Consider the following 27,600-nt stretch of genomic DNA (forward strand, 5'->3'; position numbering starts at 1 on the left):
TAATGAATCCTTATTGGAGGCAAAACAATCCTATTGGGTTTAAATGATGTTTACATGATTATTTTAGTAGACTTAAGTTATGGAGATCCAAATTACTGAAAGATTCCTTATCCAGAAGGCCCCAGGTCCCAAGCATTATGGATAACAGGTCCCATACCTGTACTTGAATTGACTTGAATTCATGTGTCTGTGGCAGGGGGTTAAGCCACGGGTCGGCTGTTTATGATCAGCAGGGGCAGATGGTATTTTTTTGTTTATTAAGTGCAAAAACTCGAATGTAATAATTTAGAATGTCCAACAAAATAACCAATACACATAGCAACTCTACTGTTATAGAGAGAGGGAGAGGCACCGGAGGGCTCATCACTAGAGTGACAGCTTTGGGGGCTGCCCTCAGGTTCCCATATATTAGGTAACATTTTTTGTAATAGAAAAATATCTCCCTAGCAGCCACCAGAGACTTGCTGTGTAAATCCAGCAAAGGAGCTGGGGAGGTAAGGGGTATAAGAAGTGACATAAAACCATATAGACAGCAGAATATTGCGCTGTGCTATAAAAATCCATATTTAATTGACACCCAGAGACAATAAGGAACTACCCTCTGTTCCCTCAACCCAGCATTTCACAGCCCTGTGTAATCATCAGCGTTCTACTGCTCCAAACCAGAAGCAAAACTCTTAGGCTGATGCCACACGTGACATTTTTACGCTGCGTATTTTCTAATTCAGCGGCTGAAAAACGCCCGATATCATCATCCATAGAAATAACTTGAAAAGACTCTAGGCAAACCACACAATACGTAAATATGCTAGAAAACGCCTTAGCACGGATATTTCAAGCGTTGGCTTAAATACGCCAGTATTTGCAAAGCAAGCTATTCCTATGTATACACAAAGGCAGCTGCCAGACCTAGCTGAAATACATGGCGTTTTTTACTATTTTGTACTATTAGCACCATGGGAAACGGGATTTTCTACGTCACCAGTACTAGGCTGAAAAACGTCACAGTCAGGGGCTGTGTGGCTTGTGTGGCGTTTTTAGGCTGAGAAAATATGCAGCGTAAAAACGCCACATGTGGCATCAGCCTTATATGTAAGTACTGACTGGGCCACTGCATTATTGGGAACACCAGGAGCCAGCCACCCTGCTCTGATAGCTTCTGCTAAGAATCCAGTCACATGGGGGAGGGTCCCAATGCAATTTGGTTCATTTTTTTTATAGGTGTTTGGGGTTTTTTTTTTTTTGGCTTAATTCCTTGACCAGGGAGTGTATGCAGCAGATCTTATATCAAGCAATGCAAAACACAGATTGTCTCTTGTGATTTTCCTCTGATCTGATAATCAGTATGTGTAGAGAAATGATGTGCAAACATATCGACAGCAATGGCTACACACAGCTAATGTGTTAAATGTACATTTCTCCTTTTTCCAATGCCTGAGTTTGACAAGGCTGGGTAAGTTAAGAGGTAATGCAAGTGGTGCTATCACTCTCCCATTGCCACTATTCACTCACATGCCTTAAGGCTTTCTCTAGGAGTTACTTTGTATGAAAGAAATCATGCCTGACATAGTTGACGGCATAATAGGCCTCCAGATAGAGAACATATTTTCACTTTCTGCCTCTCTATACTATCTTTCTCTGGCTGCCATTCATCAGCTCATTCGCAGGCCTCGTGCCTGTCTACGTTTCATCCGTGAGTGAAGCTGGAACAACTGTCTGCATATCAAATAAGCTCTGAAGGTCTTCAAGGCAACTCAGAAATTGCATCTGTTGAACTGTATTAAAGAGAGATGAGATTTCTGACTAAGTAACTGGGTTGATTTCCACTTGCACCAAAGAGCTTACCGTTCAAGCCACACATGGCTGATACACAGCCTGCTGATAAACACCGGCCACGAATCGGCTAGTGCAAGTTGTTATGCCACTGTAACCTTTAGGGTGAAGACACACTGGGCTACTAGTAGCAGCTACTTTTTCATGGCTACTAAATATAGACAATATTGAGAATTGCCTCTGCTAAAACACACATAGAGACAGTTATCAGTAAATGATCAGCATTGTCTATTTTAATAGCCATGACAAGTGCTACTAGTAGCTCTGTGCGTCTTCACCCTTACTTGTATCTGGTATTCAGTTGAAGGAAATAAAGCAAGGAAGTAAAAGTTGGTGATAACACTTTCCTTCCACATTGCCCATTATTACTAAAGTAGAATTACCGGTGTAACCAATTGATAGAAAGATTTGTATTTCATTAGTTAAGCTGGTAGGAATCATAGTTGGAAATCAGACTTAGCCTAGCCATAAAGTACAGGTATGGGACCTATTATCCAGAATGCTCAGGACCTGAGGTTTTCCTGATAAGTGGTCTCTGTAATTTGGATCTCCATACCTAAAGTCTACTAAAAAATATTAAATAACTTATTAAACCCAATAGGATTGTTTAGTCTCCAATAAGGATTAATTATACCTTAGCTGGGATCAAGTACAAGGTACTGTTTTATTATTACAGAGAAAAGGGAAATATTTTTTTTTTTTTTAAACATTTTTCAATTAAAATGGAATCTATGGGAGATGGCCTTTTCATGATTCGGAACTTTCTGGATAATGGGTTTCCAGCATTTACCTCAGTGTCTAAAATAAATGTTGGCAGATTATATAAGGATTGTAGCAAAGGCTCCACTATAGCAGCTGCCAATTAGGGAGATATTTATCACTGTTCATATTTGTGTCATTTCATATAATTTTTAAAAGGTCAACAAGCTCAAAAAAATTCTCGAATTGATTAAATAGTTGATATTTTTCCTAGGACAGCGCCCATTGATCTCTACATGACCTCGGAAGCTTTTAGTTCCCAAAGTATTATGTTCAATTTTTTTCACGTTTTTGTTTTTTGATTAATAAATATCAAGTTCTTTAAACCATTATTCAAATTCATGATTTTTGCTGCCCAAAAATCAAATCACCAAATAAAGAATACAAACATTAATAAAATAACCCTCCTAGATCCCAATAAAAAAACCACACATATATATTGTACTGTGACTCCCTGTCCCAAGCCAGAACATTTCTAACTTTTCTAATTATACAATGCCATCATATTCAAAGTTTACACTAGAAAACACCCCAAAAAAACAAAAGGGCCAAATAGCTTTAAAGCTTTTTATTTTGCTTTATTTTTTTAAATCGGGGGTTGATAAAAAGGTTCTGGTAGAGGAACAGCCAAGCGTTCAGCAATTCATTTAAGAAGTAGCAGCATGCCATCTAGTGGCAAGGAATAGGCAATGCTCTAGTGTTCCAAAGTCAATTTGTTTTCAATAAACAGGAGAGTAGAAGGGTCATTTGCAAGGCAAAATGCAGTGTGCAAAGTGCCACAATCAATGTCAGACTGGCCCACAGGGATACCAGGAAAACTCCCGGTGGGCACAGGTGTAAGTGGGCCCTCCTGCTCCTGACCATTTGGCATGTTTCATGGTCATTCCCTATTTGCGAATGGGAAGAAAGAGGAGAAATAGATGGAGGAATAGACGCTAGCATGTAAATAAAAGACTAGGAGAATAAAGAGGTTGGGTGAGGAAAGGAGGAAAAATAGTTTGGAGAGTGGGCCTATAGTCTAAGAATGCTGCACTCTGCACCAAGCTTCAGATCAAGAATCCAGCACTCATCACAGAGAGCAGTATCTGAATGAAGTGCAAGTTAGTGGATGGGTAGTAGGTGGGACATGGACATGCCTCCCCTCTACTGTCCCTCACCAGTGCAGCAACTAACGCAGTCAATGGGCAAGCTAGGGTAGCCACCTGTCTGGTTTTACCTAGACAGCCCAGTTTCCAAATATGGAAATACAGACAGAACTGTAAAGTGAGTGATGCAGTAATCAGCCAATTGCAATGTCTTAGCCCCGTCCCTTGATATCACCAACCCGCCCCCAAAATGTCATCCACTGTCATTTTTTTTACATTGAAATGTTGGGGATCCCTGCCCTAGGGGAAGCGCCACTTCTCTGTGCTGCAAGGCCTGCAGCCAGTTACACAGTGCAGTGCACATTCTGCCACATTGTAAATGATTCCTATTGTGTAAGAAATATATTAGGGAGTTGCCTGGTTAGGAAGTTGTTCCCCATTTTCAGTGCAGATTATCTCTACTTCCCTAAGCACTGACTGTTTCCTTCTCTTATTATATTCAACCTGCTTGGGTAGCCCTGTAACTAACTTGGGGCAGCCCATAAATTACATCTTTACTCTGAGCCAAAGCCTCCTGCTTCCTCTTCTCTCTGATGGGCAGCATCCAGTTAGGATAAGGTTACCATATCAGTTGAAAACTCGGGGGCCCCAAATAGAATATCAAGATATAGGGAGCTGCACTGCATGCAGTTTTATTTAAAGGCAATCAGTGCAGCCCTGCAACCATGGTCAGACTGGCCAACCGGTATACCATGAAAAATAGCAGCCAGTGTCGGACTGGCCAACCAGAATACCAGTAAAACTCCCGGTAGGCCCAGGTGTCAGTGGGCCCTCTAGCAACCATTTGCCTTGTATGCCTATACAATGGCCATTACTCAATTCTATATGAGAAGAAACAGAAGAAACGAAGGAATGGATAGATAATATTTTGTAAAAAGTCATTAAGAGACTAAAGAAAGTGAGTGAACAGAGAAGGGGAGAGTGGACCTAATGTCCAAGGTTTTCTGGTGGGCCTGTGCACCCCAGTCCGACACTGATCGCAGCAGGCCCCCCCCTGACTAGCCACTGCTTGGCCAGTTGCTGGTTGCCACGTGCTGATTGCCACCCACCTCTGGGCCCACCAAACTTCCCTGCCACGCTGGAGCGTTCATCCATTTTGCAGTGATCTTACTGGCATGTCTGGAGATAATATGCGTATTGTCTATCTTCTGCATTGATCTTACTAACATGTCTGGGGTTAATATGCTCATTGTTAATTTTTGAAGTGATTTTGTAGCATATCTGGGGCTACTGTGCTTATAAGCCATTTTGTGCAGTGATCTTTATGTCATGTCAGGGGTTAATGGAGTGCTCATACATTTATGGAGTGATCTTATTGGCATGTCTGGGGTTAATATGTTAATTGCCTTTTTTTTGCAGCAACCTTACTCACCTGTCTGTGGATAATAAGGATAAAAAGAATGGCATATGGCACTGTGGTGCATTCCATATTTGAGAAAGCCCTGATTTTCTGAATACATAGAGTGGAGGTGTATCAAAGGATGAGAAGGGTGGTGTTTATAGTTGCAGCAGCAGCAGATGCGCTTATGTGTTTCGAGGGCCCCTCGGGTGAGTTTCTCTGGTGGGCCCCATGTACCCCAGTCCAATACTGCTTGCAACATGCATTTATAACAAGTGATCTTAGGTAACCTTAGGTTCACACGCGCTTCTAGAGCATAAAGCACAGCACTGCTATAGTGACTTTTGGCTACTTACCGCATATTACTCTCCCTTTGCTCCGGTCTCAGAATATTCAGATTTAAATAACATGTTACCATAACATTGGACAGTGTAAGACCTAAAAAAAAGGGTTTCTGCAAATCTAGATCAACAAGCACTGTTCCTTTAATTAACTCAACTTCTGCTGTTTATAGGGCTCTGAAAAGTCTTTTCCGCAGAAATAAAGTGCTGTAAGAGATCATCTTATATAACTTTATTAAAACCAAGACCGCTTTGATTTTTGGTAACTCTGCTTTTTTAATATTTACATTGAAATGATATTTGATGTAGACAACAGAGCACATTAGCCAAAACATGTGGGTTACATCAGAGAACATTTAGATCCATTTCTAACATAACGCTACAGTCTTTCATTCATGGATAATCTTTGTGTGCATTTATTTTACATTCAGTCCCTTTATCTCCTAATCTGACTTAGAATATTTTAGCTGCGAGATAATCATAATCTAAGGCAATCTTTTTAAAAAAAATGTAGTCTAAAAATGAGCATTATAAACACCTCCAGAACTTAGTACTTAAGAGGCAGAAACTGGGGGCAAGATGTGTAGCGGAAGTGAAAGTGTTACAAAGTGACAAAGCCTCACAGTATAAACAGAAAAACTTATGGGAATGATTAAATATATAGAGCAATGAGATTGCCCCATAGTTACCCATTGCCAATTATTTCCTTCTCCTGCTGCACAGCATAACTTTGACTCTACCAGTTTTTCCTCTGCTCTCAACATATTGCAGTTGGTCTTGATTTCAGAGCAAAGACCGGTAGAGTGAAAGCAGCGCTCTGCAGCTGGAGGAGGATATGAGCATTTTAAAGCCAGGCACCCTGCTTATATTGAGCATTTACCTCCTCTTTATTTAATTATATATGTTTAGCAAATCATAGCACAGAAGGAATAATTGTATTTATTGTTATTGTTGTTGTAATATTACTGTATGCACCAACTCCACTCTAGCGCTTGGCACAACATTTCTCACATGGGGGGTAAGGGAGACAAATAAATAATACTGGATATGGAAAGTATAGCACAGGTACATTAGGGGGGCTGTAACATGAGCATAGGGAAATGTACTGTAGGGTAATACCGGGCCACGAAGGAGGGAGGTTGCATGGAGTATTTAATAATAGTTGTATTGCTTTTGATCTAGGGTAAGAAACCTCAGTAGTTATGAGGCTGTGATTCCAACATCAGAAAATCGACTCGGCAAACAATAAACCACTTTCTATGTCTACAAAATGTATTGTAGAGCCACTATCAACATTAAAAAACAGAAGAGTTAGAAATAGGCACGAGTTAATCTTTATTTAAAAAAATCTTAGGACCCTTATACCCAGCGTGAAAGGTTGGGGATCAATCAATGCGCACCCCCCTGGCAACTAATTGCACCTCGAGTGCTCCTATATGAGAACAGACCTTTAGTTTCATTTACCATAATGCCAGGATCCTTTTTATTATTTATCTGGCCGGCATCACAATACATTTGCTAAGGCTATTTAGATCTGAGTCGAAATCACTGAACAGTACCTGGGTTACTCCTCATGTTTATAACAAATATGTTTTGACCGTAGGCACAGATTTATATAAAAACAGGCTGGATTTGTGTACAGGCACTGAAACAGACAAGTTTCTCTCAAGACGTTATTCTCTCAAGTCTGAGGAGAGGCACCAAGTATTACTGCCATGCAGTTTGCAAATATTCAGTTCAAAATATAATTTTCTTTTCTTAGCTGTTTAAAAAGCATTGTGTAGATGCCCCGTATACTCATCTTCTGTATAGCAGCCAGCCCATTACATAGGCCTTCGTTGCTGTATGCTAACAGCTACACATGAGAGGCATCTTTCATACAATCTATTAAATATGTGGGCTATAAATATAACTCACCTTTCACTTATTTGCTCTATACAGAAATTGTTAATGACATAATGAAAGGGTGGGATAGAATATTCTTGTGCACAGTGTCCATTTTATCATACAGAATAGTCACAGTGAACCGGTTTTGGGCTTCTGACTAACAAAACAGATCACGCTGGAGTCTCCTGTTCATCTGCAAACTAAAATCATTTGTACAATGTTTACCTGAGCCTCTTATTTCTCATTGAATTAAAGCATGTATAAACTACATCAGACTAGGAATTGCAGATCAGGCTTTGGTATCATATGAATTTTCTTATGTTCTCTGCATTGGTTTGTGGAACATTGTGTATCTCAATTAGGTAAGAAGCTGACGAATCTCTTTGTGCACACAACAGAGGAAATCCATGTATGAAGCTCCCCCTAACAGGCCTTTGTCTTCTACTAACATCTGCCGGAAGCCCATCTCAGCCTTGTCTTTCTGTTTCACAAGGATAAGCTGCAAGAGAAAGACATTAACAGATGGGATTATTGTTCAGTATTTTCACTTTGTATAACTTCCATACCATAGTCTTGGGTTTGCCACATCTAGTTACCCATAGCAAACCAACCAATGCAGCTTATCTGCATAGGTTATGTATGTTTCCCTTGTATCTGCGTGGTCCTTTGAGATGTCCTCCCACAAAATATGGAGGCAGATTAAAATTGCTTCTGATGGAAGTGCAATGTATGTGTGCGTGTGTGTGTGTAACATTGTAAGCACCACTGGGGCAGGGACTGATGTAAATGATATACATAAGAATAAGCTAACAAGTTCTACTTTAAACTAGAAAGCCTTTACTTAAAAAATCTCCAAGATACACTTATGGGCTTATTTATCAGTTTTCCAGTTTGTGAATTCAAGTTTGTTTTTCTAAATCGAATAAACTTGCATATCGACTGCTCGCTTATTTGTTACAAGGAAAACTGGCTTAATTCGGTACTGTATTTGGTACCTTCATAGAGTAGGGGCATGTCTTCTGAATGGCGTCCATAATTGACCTCAGTTTTTTAGAATGGGCGCTGTCCACTGCCGGAAGGGAGGTCTGCAAATATAAAAGAACAGATGACAATGGGAATGTACTGTAAGAACTTAAAATATGTAATGCCTAAGAGTTAAAATCAATAAAACTCTAAAACCTTTAAATATAATTTCTCTAATCTACACTGCAGCAAAATAAAAAGCTTCATAGAATGGAAATGATAGAACTTAATATAAGATACTGGTTCATTGAAAGTATTAAGACTTTTTTTTCTCAATCTCAGCCTTATCAAACAAATGACTAACATATCTGAAAATATTTTTCTGTTTTCCCATAGACAGGCATTATCAGAAAATCCCAGTGTTTAAAACAGGAAGTCAAACCCCACATTTGAAATCATAATATATTGTACAGGTATCGGACCCCTTATCCAGAAACCCATTATCCAGAAAGTTCCGAATTACGGAAAGGCCATCTCCCATAGACTCCATTTTAATCAAATAATGCACATTTTTAAAATGATTTCCTTTTTCTCTGTAACAATAAAACAGTACTTGTACTTGATCCCAACTAAGGTATAATGAATCCTTATTGGGGGCAAAACAATCCTATTGGGTTTATTTAATGTTTAAATGATTTTTTTTATATACTTAAGGTAAGAGATCCAAATTATGGAAAGACCCCTTATCCAGAAAACCCCAGGACCCGAGCATTCTGGATAATGGGTCCCATACGGGTATATTATAATATGCTGCTTCCAACCAGCTAGTAAATGTTGGTAATGGGAAAAAAAACTTACAGCTTCTGGTGTGATATGTGCAAAGGAAGGCACATTAAAAATCCCTTGGATGAATTCTGGAGGCGAATTGAAGCCCAGCCACAGGAACATATTTATACCATTGGCCAGCAGGAATATTCCACCCTCAGATAAGCGTTCCTCAGAGCAGCGAACTGGCGTGGGGATGGTATCGTCCTTTAAGTCCATAGTGTGCTATATGAGAAACAAAAATACATATATTTCTGTTGTGACCAGACAATGCCATGTACTTGCTAGTAGTTATAGCCATTAGAATAAAACACTGAAATAACTATACAGTAATGGTGTATCTCAGCTGAAACATTAATTTTAGAAACATGAACTAATTCACTAAATTCCGGGGGTATTTTTCTGTGTAATGTTTAAATGTGCACAAGTAGCACTTTATAAATAAAAAAACAAGAAAGTGCAATGTAATGCCGCACGAATGATACTGTCCAGATCCTGCCCTCACCGAGGCTCATTTATGATCACTGAAGTTAAAGCTAACATTTTTTACAAGAGGGATGGTGTCTTTTCCAGTGTGCAAAAGCGCAAAGCATCATAAAAGGTATCAGCTTGCCATTAAATAGCTGCTACCTACTTGCATCAAGTTAATTAAACTCAATCAATGCCATTAATAATGACACACACATTGGCATGCCAGAAGTAACTCCATCCCTACATGGAAAATTATAGTCACAACTTCTGTGCCCTTACTGTGCGTACTGGCACATCGCAAGCAAGGTGCATTTTCAGAGTAGGGATAGCATTACAAAGAGGCATGCACAGCACCGGATTTCTAATGGGGGCACCCCGAGGCCGCCCCCATTCTTCACCCCCCCTCCACGCATGCGTGAACACCCGAAACCCCCGCCGCCGACCGCACATGCGTATGCGTGAACAGTAAAAGTCCCATACGGAGCAGTGGGGATAAGTTCCCATGGCTCTGTATGGGAGCAAAATTTCAAAATTGCGCTGCAGCGGGGCAGCATGCCGCCCCTAAGTTTGTGCCACCCTAGGCCTGGGAACCTGGAACTACTGCTATGTCAGTCTGCCTCTGTTCATGCAGTCATGTTAAAAAGATGTTTGTGCATACAGATGTCGCTCAGGATTCTAGGCCTGGCTGCTGTTGCCCCACCCGAATTGTAACCCCTGAGAATACATTCATTTGCTTAAGATGCCTCTTTGAGCAGTAGAGGGAATTGCCATATCTTGCCTATCTTGCAACTTAGCTTTCGGCCACTTAAGTAAGGAAAACCATTTCTTCCTGAATCAACATATACTATCTAAACACAAACATAGTTTTGCATATGCTGATATCTTGCTTATTGTATTGTATAGTCTGCTCTTACATAGTAAACAGTGTATAATTTACTGCGTTTTTCCTATGAGTAACAGATGTTTTCCTTTTGAAAAGAGTCCCTGGCCTCACTTACTATTGGTAGGAGCTGTGGGTAGAAGAATATTTGAGAGCTTGCCACATCCATGCACATAACCAGCTGTCTTTGAAATGTTCGCTCATCGGTGGGAACCTCAGGACTTCCAATCAGCACCTCATTTTTTAACAAGCAGTTCATATATACAGGGAGCAGTTTCATGGAGTCTGGAAGGATGAGCTGAAAAGGATGACATTCCAGGGTTGATTTTTTTTCTACCGGAACATCTGCATAAATGCACAACTTTCCAGGCATAACAAAGCTGGCATGTCAATAATGTACATCAGGAATTCAATGTTTTTTCAATACCAGCAAGTGCCATTAAATAAATAAAACTGTCAGATGTTTCTAAGCCTGTATAAGAGGTGGATGGTTGGTGTCAATAGCAAATTATGGATCTTAGAACTTGGGATGCAATAAATCCAGGATTTGATTCAGAATTTGGTCTTTTTCAGAAGGAATACTTAAAATCACGTGACTTTTTGTCACATAAACATGGAAGTTGGACATTTTAGCCCTTTCTTATCCTAGTTTGCACAGACACAGTTTGCACAGACAGAGCAGCTAGCTGGCATTAGTTTTTTTTGTGAATAATTGGAGTGGTCAATTTAGTGGGCTTGTGGATAGAGAAGGATATATAAGGAATATAAAACACAATTGACCTGTTGTACAGGTTCAACTGTGCTTCCTGTCATGAGGTGATCTCAGGCCATATACTTTTAATGAGAGGGGCATTGTGGCTGTGGGTCAAACGAAGGCCTATGGATAACACTTGGGCATGTCATGTTTCATTCAAGAGTGACAGCGGCACAATCTGCCCCATCCAAGGTTAAAGGAAAAGGAAAGGTAAATATTAAGTAAGCTTTATCAGAAACATCTATGAAAAAACAGCCATAAGCACTCACAATCCTCTATCAAAAGACCATGTTCTTTGGTATCAGACTTCCTCTCCTTTAGGGCTCCTTCAGGTGTGGGGCACAAGTCTGCTCAGTTCTCTCCCTTCTCCTGCTCCCTCCTCCCATAAGAATTTATAAAACTTACTCCCCCCTCCCTTAGGAATGTGTGATCTGAGCTTCCAATGGCTAAATCTGTAGCAGGAAGCTACCAAGACCAAGCTAAAATGGCAGCTGCAATCTTAAAAAAATGGAGCGAGCTTCTAAGGCTCTTTACTTAGGTATAGTAAAGCTTTCTGCAGAATAAATATAGTGTTCTAGGTGGCACTAATGTGGTTAATCTATAGTAAAATGCCCAAATGGCTTTCCTTCTCCTTTAAGACACAAATTAAAGTGCTCACCTGGCTGACAGCTGAAGGACTGGCACAGTTCTTTCTATAGCATGCCAACATATGTGCCGTCTGACTAATCAGCACATCACGAACTGTTTTCAGAGGGTGGTGAAGCATTGCTTTGTATGCTAAAGCGGAACAACGACAACACAGGATATAAAAAATGTTTATATTAAGTTTAGCAAATCAGATTTTATAAACAGTATCACTGTAGGACAACAGTATCATTATGGCAATGTTATTCAAATTCACTTTATTACCTTATTTGTATTCCATCTCAGCAGTTGTGCCTAATATCCTGGCAGGTTTGCAGACAATATATGTTTCAACATGAACAATAAACAATAGCATTTAAAAATAATAAGCTGGTTTATGTTGGTAATCTTGTTCATAAACCTGCCTAAGGAGACATCTCTGTTGCCCTTAGAGTCCCCTTACAGGCCTTATCACAGTTACGGTTCATTTTCCTGTAAATTGCATCTATGAAAATGGCCTTAGTGCAAGGGCTTACAGTACATTTTACTGTAGGGTGATCAGCATTTTCTCCTTATTACACCTTAGTGCAGGAGTATCCAAGTTACAGCTTGGCTGTTAAAACACTACAAATTCCAGTATCCTTTTTAGCTGTATTCCAACAGCAGCCATAGGAATTCTACCGTCTGGACATGCCTGAATTAAATCCACAATTCTTTATTGGCATTTCAAAATGCAATAGCCACCCATATATGTATATACTTATTCAGCAACAAACATGAAAATATACAAAGAGATAAATGCAAATCATGGATTTTAAAATCTAGAGTATATGCAGTATTACTCTCAGCAAAGGGGAAAAAAATTTTACAATTTTTTTTTACAAAACCTCTTTTACAAAAATTTAATGGATCAGGATCATACAAAGCCATACAAAGCTACTGTGCATGACACTAATGTTTTGACGTTTGCAGAAGGGCACAGAATGATCATTGCACATTCACACATAGAGCCTGCCAAATAAGTCTTGTGAAGTATTTGCAGTTTGCTTTGGCATGGTGAGACTCTAAACAATACATATTTCAAGCTTGTCATTCAAACTACTCTCACAGGTAATGACAGGACTCAGTGAAGGCTGTTGGTACTTGGGACGAGGTGGGTACATTTCAGGGGCTGATAACAGCCATTGCTGCTGCTAAAGCTCTTCCTCTATCATCCACTCCACCAGTAGGAAACCAAGCATCATGTGAGCATCCTCTTGTCAGCACAATCTTTTTTCCTGGCCTTTCAGGAGGCGCTTGCCTACTGTTCACAGGCTCCTAGCATTATATTTCCTAGGATGGCTATGTTCCTAATGCATTCCCTACTCATTTTTCTACATTATACAGTGGCTGATTGCCTAGTGAGCAGCCAGAAAAAAACTTTATGTGGACACATATTTACAGCAGGATTATCATGAAAGCAAGAAAACAAAACAGAATAGGCATCAGAATGTATTTATCACACTGCTTATCTCAATAATATTTGCTGATTACAGCGCATCGGAGAGGATAACAACCTTGTTGCCAGGGGGGCGCTCAAAGCTCACGCAAGCCAATAATGATACCGCCCCAGAGGGAAGTGAAGTCATGAAAAATCAAGATGGCGGCTGCAAGCTTTACAAATACCAAGAAACTCTGAATGATGTACATGCTGGTATAGTAAAGATTTTCTTTATATAATAATAGACGTTGAAAATAGGGTGTTTCCAATCTATTACAATACATTATCTTTCTAACCTCTACACGGGTATTGGTTCTACTGTAACAATTATGGCCAAGATGGTTGAAGGGCCTGAGTCCTAAAAATGCCATCAAATTTTAAAGAATAAGCTACTATTGGACAGGGGAGTTATGTAGCTACTGCATTTTATTTTTAACTCTCCTGTTAAAATCATTTTAAAATATAGAATGTGATGTGGGATTAGGCTTGTAGTTACTGTCCCTACTGCACGTGTCAAAGTCTAGTAGTTTTACTAAAGGCCGTGTCTTTTTAATATACACATATAAAAGTGGCTTTACTTCCAACATTTACCAACACAAAATAGATTAACATGGTTAACCTACCAGAATGATGGCAGGAATCGGCAGTGAAACCTTTTCGGAGCCTTACCTGATTTAGCAAAGAAGTTTATGAGGACATCTGTTTCACAGCTCTTGTAGATATCTGCCATCTGGGAGCTACAGTTGAGACTGATATTATGGATAAGAAGACGTCTTTGGCCACTGATGGATGTGTACAGCAATGCGCACTGAAATGCAAACACAGTATAACCAGTGCATGAAACATATTAAATAATTTCACAATACACCACATCTACATCACATAAACCACTAAGATCCATTTATATACTTAACCACATATGTAAGAAAAGTTTGCCCAGTAACAGTAAGCCATAGCAACCAGTAAGATGTTTGCTTTTAAACAGGTGACCAATAAAATCTACCTTCTGATTGGTTGCTATGGGTTATTGCTCCTAGGAAAACTTGGTGCCTTTTATTACGTTACCCCATTAAACTACTAAAAAAGCAGATAGTACTACCCATTATATGACTTTTTAAAGAACAAATTATGTAACATAATAGGCGGAGTAGGCAGAACAGCTCAAAGCGGGATTTTGTTTTATGCCCACACAACACTTCTGTCACATTTGCATTTAGGTTTGATGTGACTTAATAATATGCAGAAAAACAGTTTACTTAATACTTAAGTATAAGTCAGATATGTGTATAAAGACTATAAGTGAGATATATTATTAACATTATTAACATTTATTTATAAAGCGCCAACATATTCCGCAGCGCTGTGCAATAAGTGGGTTTCATACATTGGACATACAGAGTAACATATAAAGCAATCCGTAACCGATACAAGAGGTGAAGAGAGCCCTGCCCAAAAGAGCTTACAATCTACAAGGAGAAAGGGTTGAGACACAAGGTGTGGGAATGGGCGTGACCAGAGTTGTGGGAGGTGTGGCACAGGGTATTGCTTTTAGCAGCACACTTAGGTTATGTTAAACTAGATTAGGGTAAGCTTCTCTAAATAAATGCATTTTTAGAGATCGCTTGAAGGCAGAGAGATTGGGAGAAAGTCTGACAGATTGTGGGAGCGAATTCCAGAGAAGGGGGGCAGCCCTTGCAAAGTCTTGAATGCGAGTGTGTGAGGAGGGAATGAGAGAGGAGTTGAGGAGCAGGTCAGTAGAGGAGCATAACAAGCGGGTTGGATGGTACCTAGAGATGAGTTCAGAGATGTAGGGTGGGGCAGAGTTATGAACTGCTTTGAATGTGAGAGTCATTAGTTTGAATTTTATCCTGGATGCTAGGGGAAGCCAGTGCAGGGATTGGCAGAGTGGCATGGCAAAGGAGGAGTGGTTGGAGAGGTGTATGAGCCTGGCAGTAGTATTCATTATGGACTGGAGAGGGGACAGTCTTTGGAGGGAAAGGCCAATTAATAGGGAGTTACAGTAGTCCAGGCAAGATATTATAAGAGAGTGAATAAGAATTTTGGCAGCATCTTGGGTGATAAATGATCGTATTTTGGAAATATTTCATATGTGAAAGTGACATGATTTGATAAGTGACTGCATATGAGGAGTGAAGGACAGGGCAGAATCAAGGATAACCCCAAGGCACCGGGCCTGGGAAGATGGGGATATAAAAGAATAACTGAGACCAATAAAGGTATCACCTTTATACTACTTTTGCTATTTTTTATCTCAAAAGGATTACCCTGTAAACATTTTGACTAACTAGCACGGTACATCACCTTTTCCTGAGATATGCATAGAGATATTAATGTAAATATACCTGTATTAATGCTCCAGTGTCCTCACTAAGTTTGTCATCATGCTTAAACTCCACGGTGACTGCCTTGTCACAATCCACACCAGCCATCTCTACGTCAGAAGTATTGCTCATGTAGATCCCTCCAAAGAAATCTGTAGCCCTGAAACCTGAGGAAAACAAAAAGTATATAACTGCAACACGAGCAACACACATTCTTTACTTATTTACAAGTATGCTAGACTGGGTTGGAGAAATCTTACCAGAATTTCATCTGAATGGCATACAAGAAAATATAGGCAATTTAGTCATCTATATTGGTTCTATTACAGGTATGGAATCCATTATCCGGAAACCCCCTGTACATATCTTAGGTACATATCAAGGTACAATCAAACATATTTTTTACTTTTTTCTCTAAGTTTACCTGTGCTTGTGCGAACTCTCATGATTGCATCAAATCCTACGTGCTTTTCAATATCTTTCCTAAGATCACTTATAAACTGCTGGCCATCTGTATGCACCTAAAAATAAAGGATCCAAAAAAATCAGAACTTTAAGCACTGTCACCAGTAGATGGCACTGAAATGCAACAAATCCTATATGCAGGTTCCAAGTATTTATTTTGTTCATAACATCCTTGAATAGAATTCCTACAGAATTATATGAATTGTTGTTTGATTGTTGTCAACGTTGCATGATTTCAGAGATAAGGTATATTTGTAAAGCTTTTAAAGCATTATGTTAATGGTAAGATGGCATGGTAAGATATGTAAAATCATATTTATATATAAATCCAGTTTATCTTGAAAAAACAATGTAAAAACTGATGTTGAGTGCTGTCTAAACAATATTTTACTCCACCTTTAGTGCCAGAATTTTTTTACCACTTGAATTTGTCCCACCGACTTAATGGGTTATGCTCAGTTGTGGCTTGAAACAATTGCATCATTTTGGCCATACAAAGACTGATTTTAGTTTTTCATCCTCATTTGGTCCATGTAAGGGGCAAACTGATGGCTGCCCAGAATTAGCTAGTGTGAATAAGTAAAGGCCTTCTGATATGTTCTAGGCCTGAAGTGACTAGAGTTTGGCGAAACCATTTAAATCATTTAATGTAAGTTGTTTACAGATAAGTAATGCTTGTTTGCCTTTAATTTGCAAATACTTTAAGAACATGCTAAATCATTTACCATCACCCCATGTTATCGGAACACCCCAGATGTCACATGATGTTTTGGAAAGTCCAGACTCCTGTTAAGAGGTCAAGCATCAGAAGCTTCGCTAAAGATTAACTGATAACAAGGGGAACACTGGACTTTGATTGGACAAGATAAGGGAGCAGTGGGGGCTATTGGGAATTGGGGTATAAATAGACATGATAAAATGTAAAGAATTTGGAAGTCTAATGTACAGCATTGTATTGTACATTGGTTCCCCAAGCTTATCAGATTTCTGTTGACAGGATCCAAGTGATGTTCTTGCGTAATTTAACCCAATCTTGGGCCTGACACTAGATATGTATGGGGCAGGTAGAAAATTCTATAGCGTGAGGAATGCAGATGCAGTTCTATCCTGAAAACTTGCATAGTCCCTATGCATTCCATAAAGAGACAAAAAGTATTTCCAGTAATTCCCTTACCTGAAATTGACTGTATTTGTAAAGGGTCCCTCCGGTTTGCATTGTCACAATTCCCATGGAGGCTACATCAATATGCTGGTTAGGGAAAAGGAAGAGATCGACACAGCATCCATTTGCCACACATTCCTTGGCCAGGTTTTCATAAACATTACTCTGGGGCATGAAAAGAATCTATGAAGAGACAAGATAAATAAGTTATAGTCGAACCTTGTAATCAGGTCATATATTTTGTTTTTAAAACTTTAATTTAAAGCAAAACACATTTCCAAAGAATATTCATTTCTGCCCCAAATGTTCTAAAGTGCTGGCTTGTGCAAAAGAACTGTTAAGGGAAGTTTTAGCAGAGCCTTTTTGCCCAGCAGTTTTGAAACAAATAGTCCATGTCTTCACACAGTTGGGGAGAGACAACACACATTTAATAAAAGACATTACATTTTCCAAGGTACAGTAAACCAAAGAAACAAATGAAATGTTTGCTTTTAAACAGCTGACCACATAATACCAGTAAATATCAGTTGATTGGTTGCTGTGGGTTACTGCACCTGAATAAACACAAACTGATGGGTGTATTTATAACCACTGGAGACATCACCGGTGATGTTGCCCATAGTAATCAGATCTTTGTTTTGTAGGTGACCGTTGAAATCTAATTTCTGATTGGTTGCTGTGGGCAACATCACCAGTAATGTCTCCAATGTTAATAAATATGCCCCTTAGGGGCATATTTATTATGCTGTGTAAAAATGGCGAGAAAATACGCCAGGCTTCAGCATGTAAAAACGGCTTAATTTTTTACGCATTTTTTTTACTTGTAAAAAATAACGGCGTAATATCTGGTGTTCAGACGGCGATCTTTCTTTTCCATTTATTTTACACAGCTTTTTACTCCGTTTTTTCGTCGAATTAGTGTCTTATATTAGTACTTATAAAAGCCAAGTCTGGCAGCCTTATGCAATGTTTACTTGCTTCCCTCATATCTGGAGCATCAAGGTACCTAACTGTGTGAAGACATGGACTATTTGTTTCAAAACTGCTGGGCAAAAAGGCACTGCTAAAACTTCCTTTAACAGTTATAAAATGACTATTTAATTTTTCTATATACAGATACAGAACCATTTTAGATCCTGTACCTATGTGTGAGAGGCTGATTTTACTGATCTTCTGTGAGATCCTATGATTATTTCAGAGAATCATAAAAGCTGTTTAAATTATGGTCAGTACCTTTTCTTTCTCAGTATTTACTAGCTTCCTGTCATCTCTGTTCCTTAACTTCCCAGGTGCCTCTGCAGTTGGTAGGGATGACTGAAAGATAAAAAGCTTGCCCACACATTCCGACGCCTGTTTAAATTCAAAAGAAAAATAAACCACAAAATGTCAGGGCCAAAATAATAAGTAATAAGTATTATAATAAAAAAAATATGTTTTGAATTTCATAACACTGTCATATATAGCAAGTAGCTAGATGGTGCTGTATAAATAAGTGATGATGATAATAAACTTAATAAAGACTGAGTCCTGGGGATATATATAATGTAGGCTGTACAAAATAAAGCAAGGACTTATGCAAACCCTTGCTGAATTCCCTCTAAATTTTCTTATGTTTTAAATAAAAGTGTTACATTACAGTGTTACATATCTTGATATATATATAATTATATCATAAATCCACCTGATATATATATATATATATATATAGAGTCCAAGAAGGTAGGCACCCACAATAATTAAAGTGTCTGGGTGCAGTCCTCCAAATACACTGGATAGATATTCAAACATATATATATATATATATATATATATGAGAAAGGTCCTAATGAGAACCAAAGTGTTGGACTCTTGTATAATGTGTTGAAAATAACAGTCACATTTTTTTTATAGGGTGTGCCAGCTTAATATAATTTTTTATATATTCATTGTAACTCTGCACCCCTACATATATGATTTACACACATATATATATTTATATATATTACCAGAGGGGTGGCACATCGCTTTAATATATATATATATATATATACACGTATGTACTATAGCAACATTGATAAATTCTGCACAAATACAGCAACATCAATAAAAAATTCTAACCTTTAGAGCCTCCATGCCAGCCTGGATAATAGGAGCAAAGACTGTTTCACTTTCATTAGTATCAGCAAACATCTCGGGTATCTGACTCAATAAACTGCACGAGAATGGAAAAGGTTAGGGATGAAACAACATGTTAAACAACAACAGTTTCGAGCATAGTTGACATTTAAGTGGACTTTTAGTATGTTATAGAATGTCCTATTCTTATCAATTTTTCAACGGGTCTTAATTTTTTATTGTTTTTGAATCATAGGACTACTTTCCAGCTATCAAAAGGGGTTCACTGACAACAAAAAATTATTGCTCTGTAAGGATACAACTTTATTATAAATGTTACTTTTTAGGCCCTCTCCTATTCATATTCCAGTATTTCATTCAAACCACTGACTGGTCACTAGAGTAAATTGGACCCTAGCAACCAGACAGCTGCAGAACAAAAAGCTAAATAATTAAAAAATACAGATACAGCCAGCAAGTTATCACATTTTGTCAGACCATGGGCAGACACCACTTGGAGAGTGTGTCCTGCCTCTAGATGGTGCTAGATTGCTATTGTTTTTAGTACGTTTTCTAAAATGCTTTCTTGTGATGGGCTTCTCTGCCTGTGGTTTTCAGCCACAGTGAGAGAAGTGGATATGCTCTAATAATCATCTCCCTGTAGCTGCACTATCAAGTATAGCTTCTACTTGCGTGTAGGCACACGCAGTGTGGAGCAAGGCCTAAGGCTGTAGACATTCCCAAGTTTGTGGGAAGGCCAAAAGTCAGTCCTAAGGTGGCAAGATATTTCCAATACTGTTGGTTAGGCAAAAATGTAATATATAAAAGCTGGGGTAAATAGATGCCTAATGTAATAGCCAGAACACGTGCTTCCTTCTATTTAGCCCCCTAACCTGTTTCTCTGCCGGCAATATAAGGTAGGTTGCTTTCTTCCTGATCTGTGTGTTCCAGTTAACATAAGGAAGATACCTAAATTCACCACCACCTGGTGGTGCACGGTCTATGGCATTTTCTACTGTGTTTTGCTGGCAAGGTTTCTGGATGAAAGCCTTGACTGTAGAGGTTGGGTTTCAATTCCTTAAACTAACCAAACCTTTCACCCTCTTCTAACTTTGCCTGCTGCTTTACACATTACTTTAATTTCTGCTCAACCATGATCCCAATTTATTTCTTCTTCTACTCCACATATTATTAGAAGAGCAATAGATGTACAATATAGCTTTCACATATTGCTCAGAACTGTTCCTTCAAAAAGATATGGTGGCAAAATAAAGAAAAAGACAAGAGAAAGTAATCATAGTCTATCTGGATAACCAGATAGAGACATAATGCAACAACATGGTAAAGGATCTTGGCTGCATCTGTAGTTGTCAACTGTCTCAGAACAGCTTTATCCAGGGTAATTCTAGATGAACAACTAGTATTTGAATGTATTATTCACTGCTAGTCTGTGACGCGGGAGCTATTGCTGATCATTAGATGAAAGAACAAACTTTCTACTTGCCATTTTTATAATGAGAACTGGCAAAACAAGAGGTTACCAAATATAGCACTGAATTCAGCTATTAAACAATACAAACTTTCAAAGATGGGGCTCTAGTGAATGTAGAGCATTCGCACCAGGTGTACTAACTTATAACAACCAATCCTCTGTTTCCTAATAATGAAGCAACTAGTTGTTACTTTTACTGATTGGTTGCTATGACTTAAGTAAACCTGAGGAAAACTGCATTTTATTAATATAAATGTCTGATCTATGATTTTACAGCTGTCTGGGAGCTGTAAGGCCACAAGTTAGACATCCCTTACAAACGTACAAGTAAACCCTTACAAATGTGCTCATAATATTAAACAATTGTTATGCAGTATAATAAAATGCAATGTATAATACATGTAATTTTCATGGGAGATGAAACTTACCCTCTTGAATAAAGTCCCTTAACAACAACAAAGACATTGGTAACTATATTTTGTATCTGGATGCAACCCATAGTTTTCATTAAAATAATATTAACACTACTGTACACAGGAAAGCATGGACAGATACTCATAGGCAGGTTTTCTCTATTTCAGTAATAATTCATTACTCTTTTGCATCACTTACTTTGTTACATTAAATGAAAGTAAATTAACGTCAACATATAATAATATGCAATTCAGATTTAAAGAACATTACTTGTTAATCACAGATTTTGATTCGTTAAAGTTGACTAGAAATCCATCCAGCAGAGGAAGGAAAACCTCGGCCGTGTCTGTAACCACCATCATCTGAGGCTGGGCCAGGTTACTGTTGACATTGTAGAAGTGCAGAACCTTGTTATATGTGACAAATCCAACCCTGATTGCAGATGATTCTGCATTCTCCTCTCTGTAGGCAAAAAGAAAAAACAAACAAAAATTTGTTATCGGTAAGAAACATTGATTCATTAACTTGAATAATAGAGTAGCATGATATGAGAATTTCAGGTAAATCTTATGGTGTATAGTTAAAAAATATACTTGAACATATGTCCAAATACATCTTCATGCACAAGACAAAATGACATATTGTTCTGCAGTACATAATAGCATTTATAAACATATTTAAGAATGTTTACAGCATATTAAATGTAAATGGAAGTCATACCTGTATATGAAGGACACAGTATACCATTTGTTATGTGTAATTTCCATGTGGCAAAACACATAATGAACCTGGCCAAATGTTACTGACAGAGGTTTGTTTTTCTATCAGCAGTAACATTTAAAGAACCTTAATTTGTCAAATACTTGTGTGTGCCCAAATAGATTTGGGATCGTTAGGGAAGGAGTGTGCAACTAATAGATTTATCATGAAGCTGGAATGTAAACGAGTATGACATTAATACCGTGGAAGATAACATCTGGTCGATCTTGCTCACATAAACCTTGACATCCCTGAAGAAATATACATCGACTTGAGAGGTCTAAATCTTTCAAACCACTCATTTTGCTGAGGGAAATGATTTAAACCCTCTACCCTGCTTCTGTTTCATTTCAGACTTTTTCCATCATCTATTTTACATTTAGAGTAGGGGGCCCTAATAATTTATACCGAATAAACCTCTCGATGCATATTACTGTCACTGATTTATGTTTTTCACTTAAAAACCCATATAAAACTGTAATAAGAAATTATCTTGCTGACCAGTTCATTTTGCTGAGTTCAATTCTAAAACCTGCTTTGGAAATCAGTTTTTTTTTTTAAATATAGATATAGGATCTATTATTTGGAATCCTTGAGAAAAATCCAATATTTAATAAAATATATACATCCAATATGATTGTTTTGCCACCTATATGGATTCATACAAGGCACTTTTTTATTATTACAGCAAAAAATGAAATGATTTTAAAAATTAGAATTAGTTGCCTAAAATTACATTTATGGGAGATGGCTTTCCCATAATTCAGACAAATAAATAGGTTTGAGGAGACTGCCTCATACAGACAAAAGCAAACAAAAGGAATTCTGGGAATGAATTCCAGACTCTTAAAAAAAATCCCATTTACATGGGTTTATCCTATAGGCTACAGCTCACCCACTGGGTTTGAAGCTGAAGCCAGGACAATAGCTGATCAGATTCCCAACTACAGACCAGTTTCGCCCTTCTTGAGGCTCATCAGTGTAGTGCAGGCTCAACCCTATTTATTTGTTTGTAGAACCACATGGTGACTCAACCTAAGCTGATCAGAAAACCCTGCACTACACTGATGAGCCTCAAGAAGGGCGAAACCGTTCTGTAGTTGGGAATCTGATCAGCTATTGTCCTGGCTTCAGCTTCAAACCCAGTGGGTGAGCTGTAGCCTATAGGATAAACCCATGTAAATGGGATTTTTTTTTAAGAGTCTGGAATTCATTCCCAGAATTCCTTTTGTTTGCTTTTGTCTGTATGAGGCAGTCTCCTCAACCCTATTTATTTGTTTGTAGAACCACATGGTGACTCTACCTAAGCTGATCAGAAAACCCTGCACTACACTGATGAGCCTCAAGAAGGGCGAAACCGGTCTGTAGTTGGGAATCTGATCAGCTATTGTCCTGGCTTCAGCTTCAAACCCAGTGGGTGAGCTGTAGCCTATAGGATAAACCCATGTAAATGGGATTTTTTTTAAGAGTCTGAAATTCATTCCCAGAATTCCATAATTTAGAGAACTCCAGATAACGGGTTTCTGGATAAGGTAAAAAATATTTACTAGCTCTATTTCATTTGGTTTTATGAGGTAATATTACAAATAACATTAATTCACCATGGGCACATGGTTTTATTTTTTTTTTTTGAAAATGTAAAATGCAGTAATGGCTTCTAGAATCAGTAACCTGGGTAGCAAGGAAGTTCATATGAAGGCTATATTTTATTATTATGATGATGATTATTACTAGAAGGGCACTCAAGGGAGAATATTTTTTTTTCTCATTTGAAATGTTAACATTTGGACTTTTTAAGAATTTTAAAATCTAATGGATTTATCATTATTTATTTATTTTAGCTTTGTGCAATAATGACTTTGACCTCTGCCCTCTTACTTTGGCCACAGTCTATTTACAATTAATCATGCATACATAATAACCAATCACAATCATGTCTGTGTGATTCAGGTCCAGTTTCCATTGATTTTTAGTAATCTTCACATGATAAACAGTGAGATTTTTTTATTAAAATGCTTACTCTATTGGAAAATCTGGAAATGAATTGAAGATAAATTATTTATATCAAAATAAATCTGGCAAATTGCTTTAACAGTTTGGGAAGCAGCACAGAGTTTATAATGCAAAGCTTATGGTTCAAGGGTGAATGAAGAGCTTGCACAACAAAAGTTGTATCGCCTGTTTATAACATTATTGGGTTTTAGCATTTTATTATATGTGTGCCACAACCATTCTGACTGCCACAGGCTTATTTTCAGAAACAATTCTCAGAATTTGTCTCAGCGACTTTTATCCATGAAAGCTATAGTCTGCAAGTCAAAGTTAATTATAACAATAATAATTTATGGGCCAGATTTATCAAAATGTGAGTTTAGAGCCCATCAAAATAAAACTCATCCACTTTCTATTTATTCCTATGGAATTTGTAGAAGTGTATTTACCAAAGTTAGAGTTCACCATTTTATAAAAATGCTTCTAAAAAATTACATAGGAAAACATAGAAGTGTTTTTGTGGTGAGTTCTAAAAATCTGCCACTACATGTAGTGGTATAGCAATCAACAGCTTCAATGTACAGCTTTAAGACTCAGTCCTAACATTATTTTTCGCAATGCACAGAAGCACCATGACAATGCTGCTCCTTACCCTCCTCTAGGGCCTATGTATAATAATACTACTAACACCATAATCTCTTTATGATAAAGAGATGGTGAGCAGGAAGCATCATTAAGGGCAGAATTTCTCTATTAGAATCTGAACATGTAAACTGTCCATGATGTTTGAATCATCTGTTACCAAATCACTTCCATACATTGCTAGAGTTGTAACTTCTCTGTTTAGTTCATCTGTTTCAAGACACCTCATCATGTTCATATATTTCTAAACATTCATTGCTATACTGGCTGCTAAAAAAGACGGTGCTAATCTGCAAGAATTGCCACATAAATACTGTATTATACAAAATGAACATGTTTAAATTGTAACTAAACTAAATAATAGTGCAGTCATCTTAGCGTATATACAAATATCATGTTAATTATATGAATTATTAAACCAGTTTGCACATGTAATTGTTCCTGCTGCAAGTTGGAAAGAGCGTTCAAGTAGAATTTCACCATTGTCACATTATATATGGACATATCTCAGTAACTTTTTTATGGGTCTTAGTTTTTTATGTTTTTTCTGATTTTTATTACCTTCAACTGAAAATGCTATCTGGTTTTCAGGGTCAGACACCCCCCCCCCTCCCCCCAAAAAAGCAGATTGACTACAATGCTTCAGTTTTATTCTTATGCTTATTTCTTGACTTACATTTTTAATATGGCCCTCTACTAGTCATCTCAAACCTGATGTTTTAATTACTATCTGGTTGCTAGGGTAATTAAGTCCAAGCAACCAAACAGGAGTTAAAATATAGAAATTTTGTTTAGAATAACAAGATATTCATAATAGTAATTGCAACTAAATAAATTCAATTATTAATTGTGTGAACAGAAATATGTTTAAATCTCTGGTTAGTACCTTGGAAGATTCTCCAACAGAATTTTTAACTCCTCGCATATTAACCGGACAACACCGTTCTTTATATTATTGTAGGAAACATCTATCATGAAGATGTATGCCGGTGGATTTGGAGGCTTGTTTTTCTAGGAAAAATAAAAAAGTAAATAAATATAGTGATAGATTGAAAATATACACACTAGTATAGCCAACCTAACAAAAAATAACTAAAATCTAAAAAAATAAGGATCACACTGCAAGCATTGAAAATATAATTGTATGTAACAAAATTAATGCAAATTTGCTGTTATAGATTTTTATGTCTTATTATGTCATGTTTCAACCAATAATAATTATTAATACGTTAATATTAATAATAACCAAATATATTATTTTACAGCTGATCATAGTCCTGAAAACATTATTGCTAACAAGCAACATCATATGAAAAACCTTAATTGACATACTCTGCAATAATCCAATGTAGCAACATATTCATAAGATCCAAGAGATAGCTCTGGCCTTTCAAAGTGGTCAACTCTTCTGCCAATATGGTCCAGATGTTGAAAGTAAAATGGTGGCACTATGGAAATATAAACAGGAATTCATTTTACCAATAAAACAAAAAAGCCAAAAGCAAGGAATGTAACAAAGACCTCTGATAGGTTTGTTAGGTTAGGGACAAAGGTAAGTTTAAACTAATATCTGTGTAGCAAGGACTCAAGTTACTCAGCATGCTTCTCAGAGCACAAATGCAATTTACATTTATTCATACATTCATTATTAATTTTAGAATTTTCTGAGATATTAGCAATTTTATATGGCTAATTCAGCCTTTTGGCTCAAGGGTTGTCTCTAAGGGGCTGTCAGTCAGTCAGAAACTCTCAGTTTAACTAAACATACAGGAAGTGCATAGAAAGTGCAGTTAGGTTCACTGAGACTGTCACATGAGGTTCACATGAGAGAGAGCTGTTAAGCTGAAAGCCAGTCACTGGTGTAAATTGTCTATTATTCCAAAAACCACTAAAAATTGAAAATGAATGTAAAAGTGCTCAGAAGTTTAGTTTGTTTTATGGGTTAAGATTCCCTTTAAGTAAAATTAACCTAGCACCTGGGTATTACCTGCACTCAAACTTAACTATAAGCAGGCAGATAAATAAAGTAGGTAGACATTTATTACTCTTCTTTGAATTAACAGATTTTTTTTTCATGGCAACCATTTACGTAAGCATGTGAATTAACTAAAAATCAGGTCTAATCAGTTTGGATGTGACAATGTAAAGCTGCAAAAGCCGGCAAGACAACATCAAGTGCAATTTTGCTCCAACTGAACAGCATTGTCATTGCTGATGCTGAATTTGCTTTCATTTGGAAAACGTGTAGAAAAATACTTTTTTGTCAACTGTCAATTAAAGGTGTTTGACACTAAGTACACAAATAAGGCAGTTGTCAGAGCATACTAGTGAACTTTATGACAGCTTTAAAGTTATTTTTGATCCCAGACCTGCACAGAAAGAGTTGCTATTGTAAACTAAATAAAATAGGTCTTACTTGATATTTCCAAATAATAAAATCACACGGGGTGGGAAGATGGAAATATGAAATAAAATCCTTATTTTAATAAGGTACGTGTGCCCATGGATTTCACAGTTACAACATCCATTAATCTTGCTGTGACAGGCCCATTTTCAGTGAAGATACCATGCCATATTTGTCCAAGAATCACTTTATGTGACTCACAAGTGAGTGTTTCTGCTATTTTGGATGACTCCCAAGTTTTCTTTGTGTCAGAACAAGTCTTGCTACACATTAGAATTCATTTGGATTTCCTTGCTCACATTGCCCTTTCTGTAAAAAGTGTTTCAACTTGGATATGTGACATTAGCTCTGAGGCACTATTGCAAAGAATAACCTTTTTTCTCTTGGCAGCAACCACTGGCTTTTTAAATTAGGAAAATTTAAATAGTTTTAGCATTATTTTGATAGGTAGAAAGCATTATTGCTGAGTGAATCCCAAAAACAGAGTTAATGTAACATGGCATAAACTTTGCTGTAAATCCTAGATTGTTTAA

At 37.6% G+C, this 27,600-nt stretch overlaps 1 protein-coding gene across 2 annotated transcripts in view; it reads right to left on the reverse strand.

Moving 5' to 3' along the window:
- Positions 1-5,673: 5,673 nt before the first annotated feature.
- sec24d (SEC24 homolog D, COPII coat complex component) overlaps positions 5,674-27,600 on the reverse strand; it is a 51,702-nt gene continuing 29,775 nt past the window's right edge. For both annotated transcript variants that reach the window (XM_004911105.4, XM_002934248.5), the window contains 14 exons: positions 25,996-26,111; positions 25,550-25,674; positions 21,541-21,732; positions 19,368-19,461; positions 18,504-18,620; positions 17,283-17,453; positions 16,068-16,164; positions 15,665-15,810; positions 13,971-14,109; positions 11,856-11,974; positions 10,562-10,741; positions 9,126-9,317; positions 8,300-8,389; positions 5,674-7,803 (listed from right to left, as the gene is read on the reverse strand). In XM_004911105.4, the coding sequence (XP_004911162.1) occupies positions 7,663-7,803; positions 8,300-8,389; positions 9,126-9,317; positions 10,562-10,741; positions 11,856-11,974; positions 13,971-14,109; positions 15,665-15,810; positions 16,068-16,164; positions 17,283-17,453; positions 18,504-18,620; positions 19,368-19,461; positions 21,541-21,732; positions 25,550-25,674; positions 25,996-26,111 (1,919 nt within the window). In that variant the 3' untranslated portion in view covers positions 5,674-7,662. The remainder of the gene's footprint in view (positions 7,804-8,299; positions 8,390-9,125; positions 9,318-10,561; positions 10,742-11,855; positions 11,975-13,970; positions 14,110-15,664; positions 15,811-16,067; positions 16,165-17,282; positions 17,454-18,503; positions 18,621-19,367; positions 19,462-21,540; positions 21,733-25,549; positions 25,675-25,995; positions 26,112-27,600) is intronic.

The sequence above is a fragment of the Xenopus tropicalis genome, chromosome 1, assembly GCF_000004195.4.
Source record: "Xenopus tropicalis strain Nigerian chromosome 1, UCB_Xtro_10.0, whole genome shotgun sequence".
NCBI classification, from domain to species: domain Eukaryota; kingdom Metazoa; phylum Chordata; class Amphibia; order Anura; family Pipidae; genus Xenopus; species Xenopus tropicalis.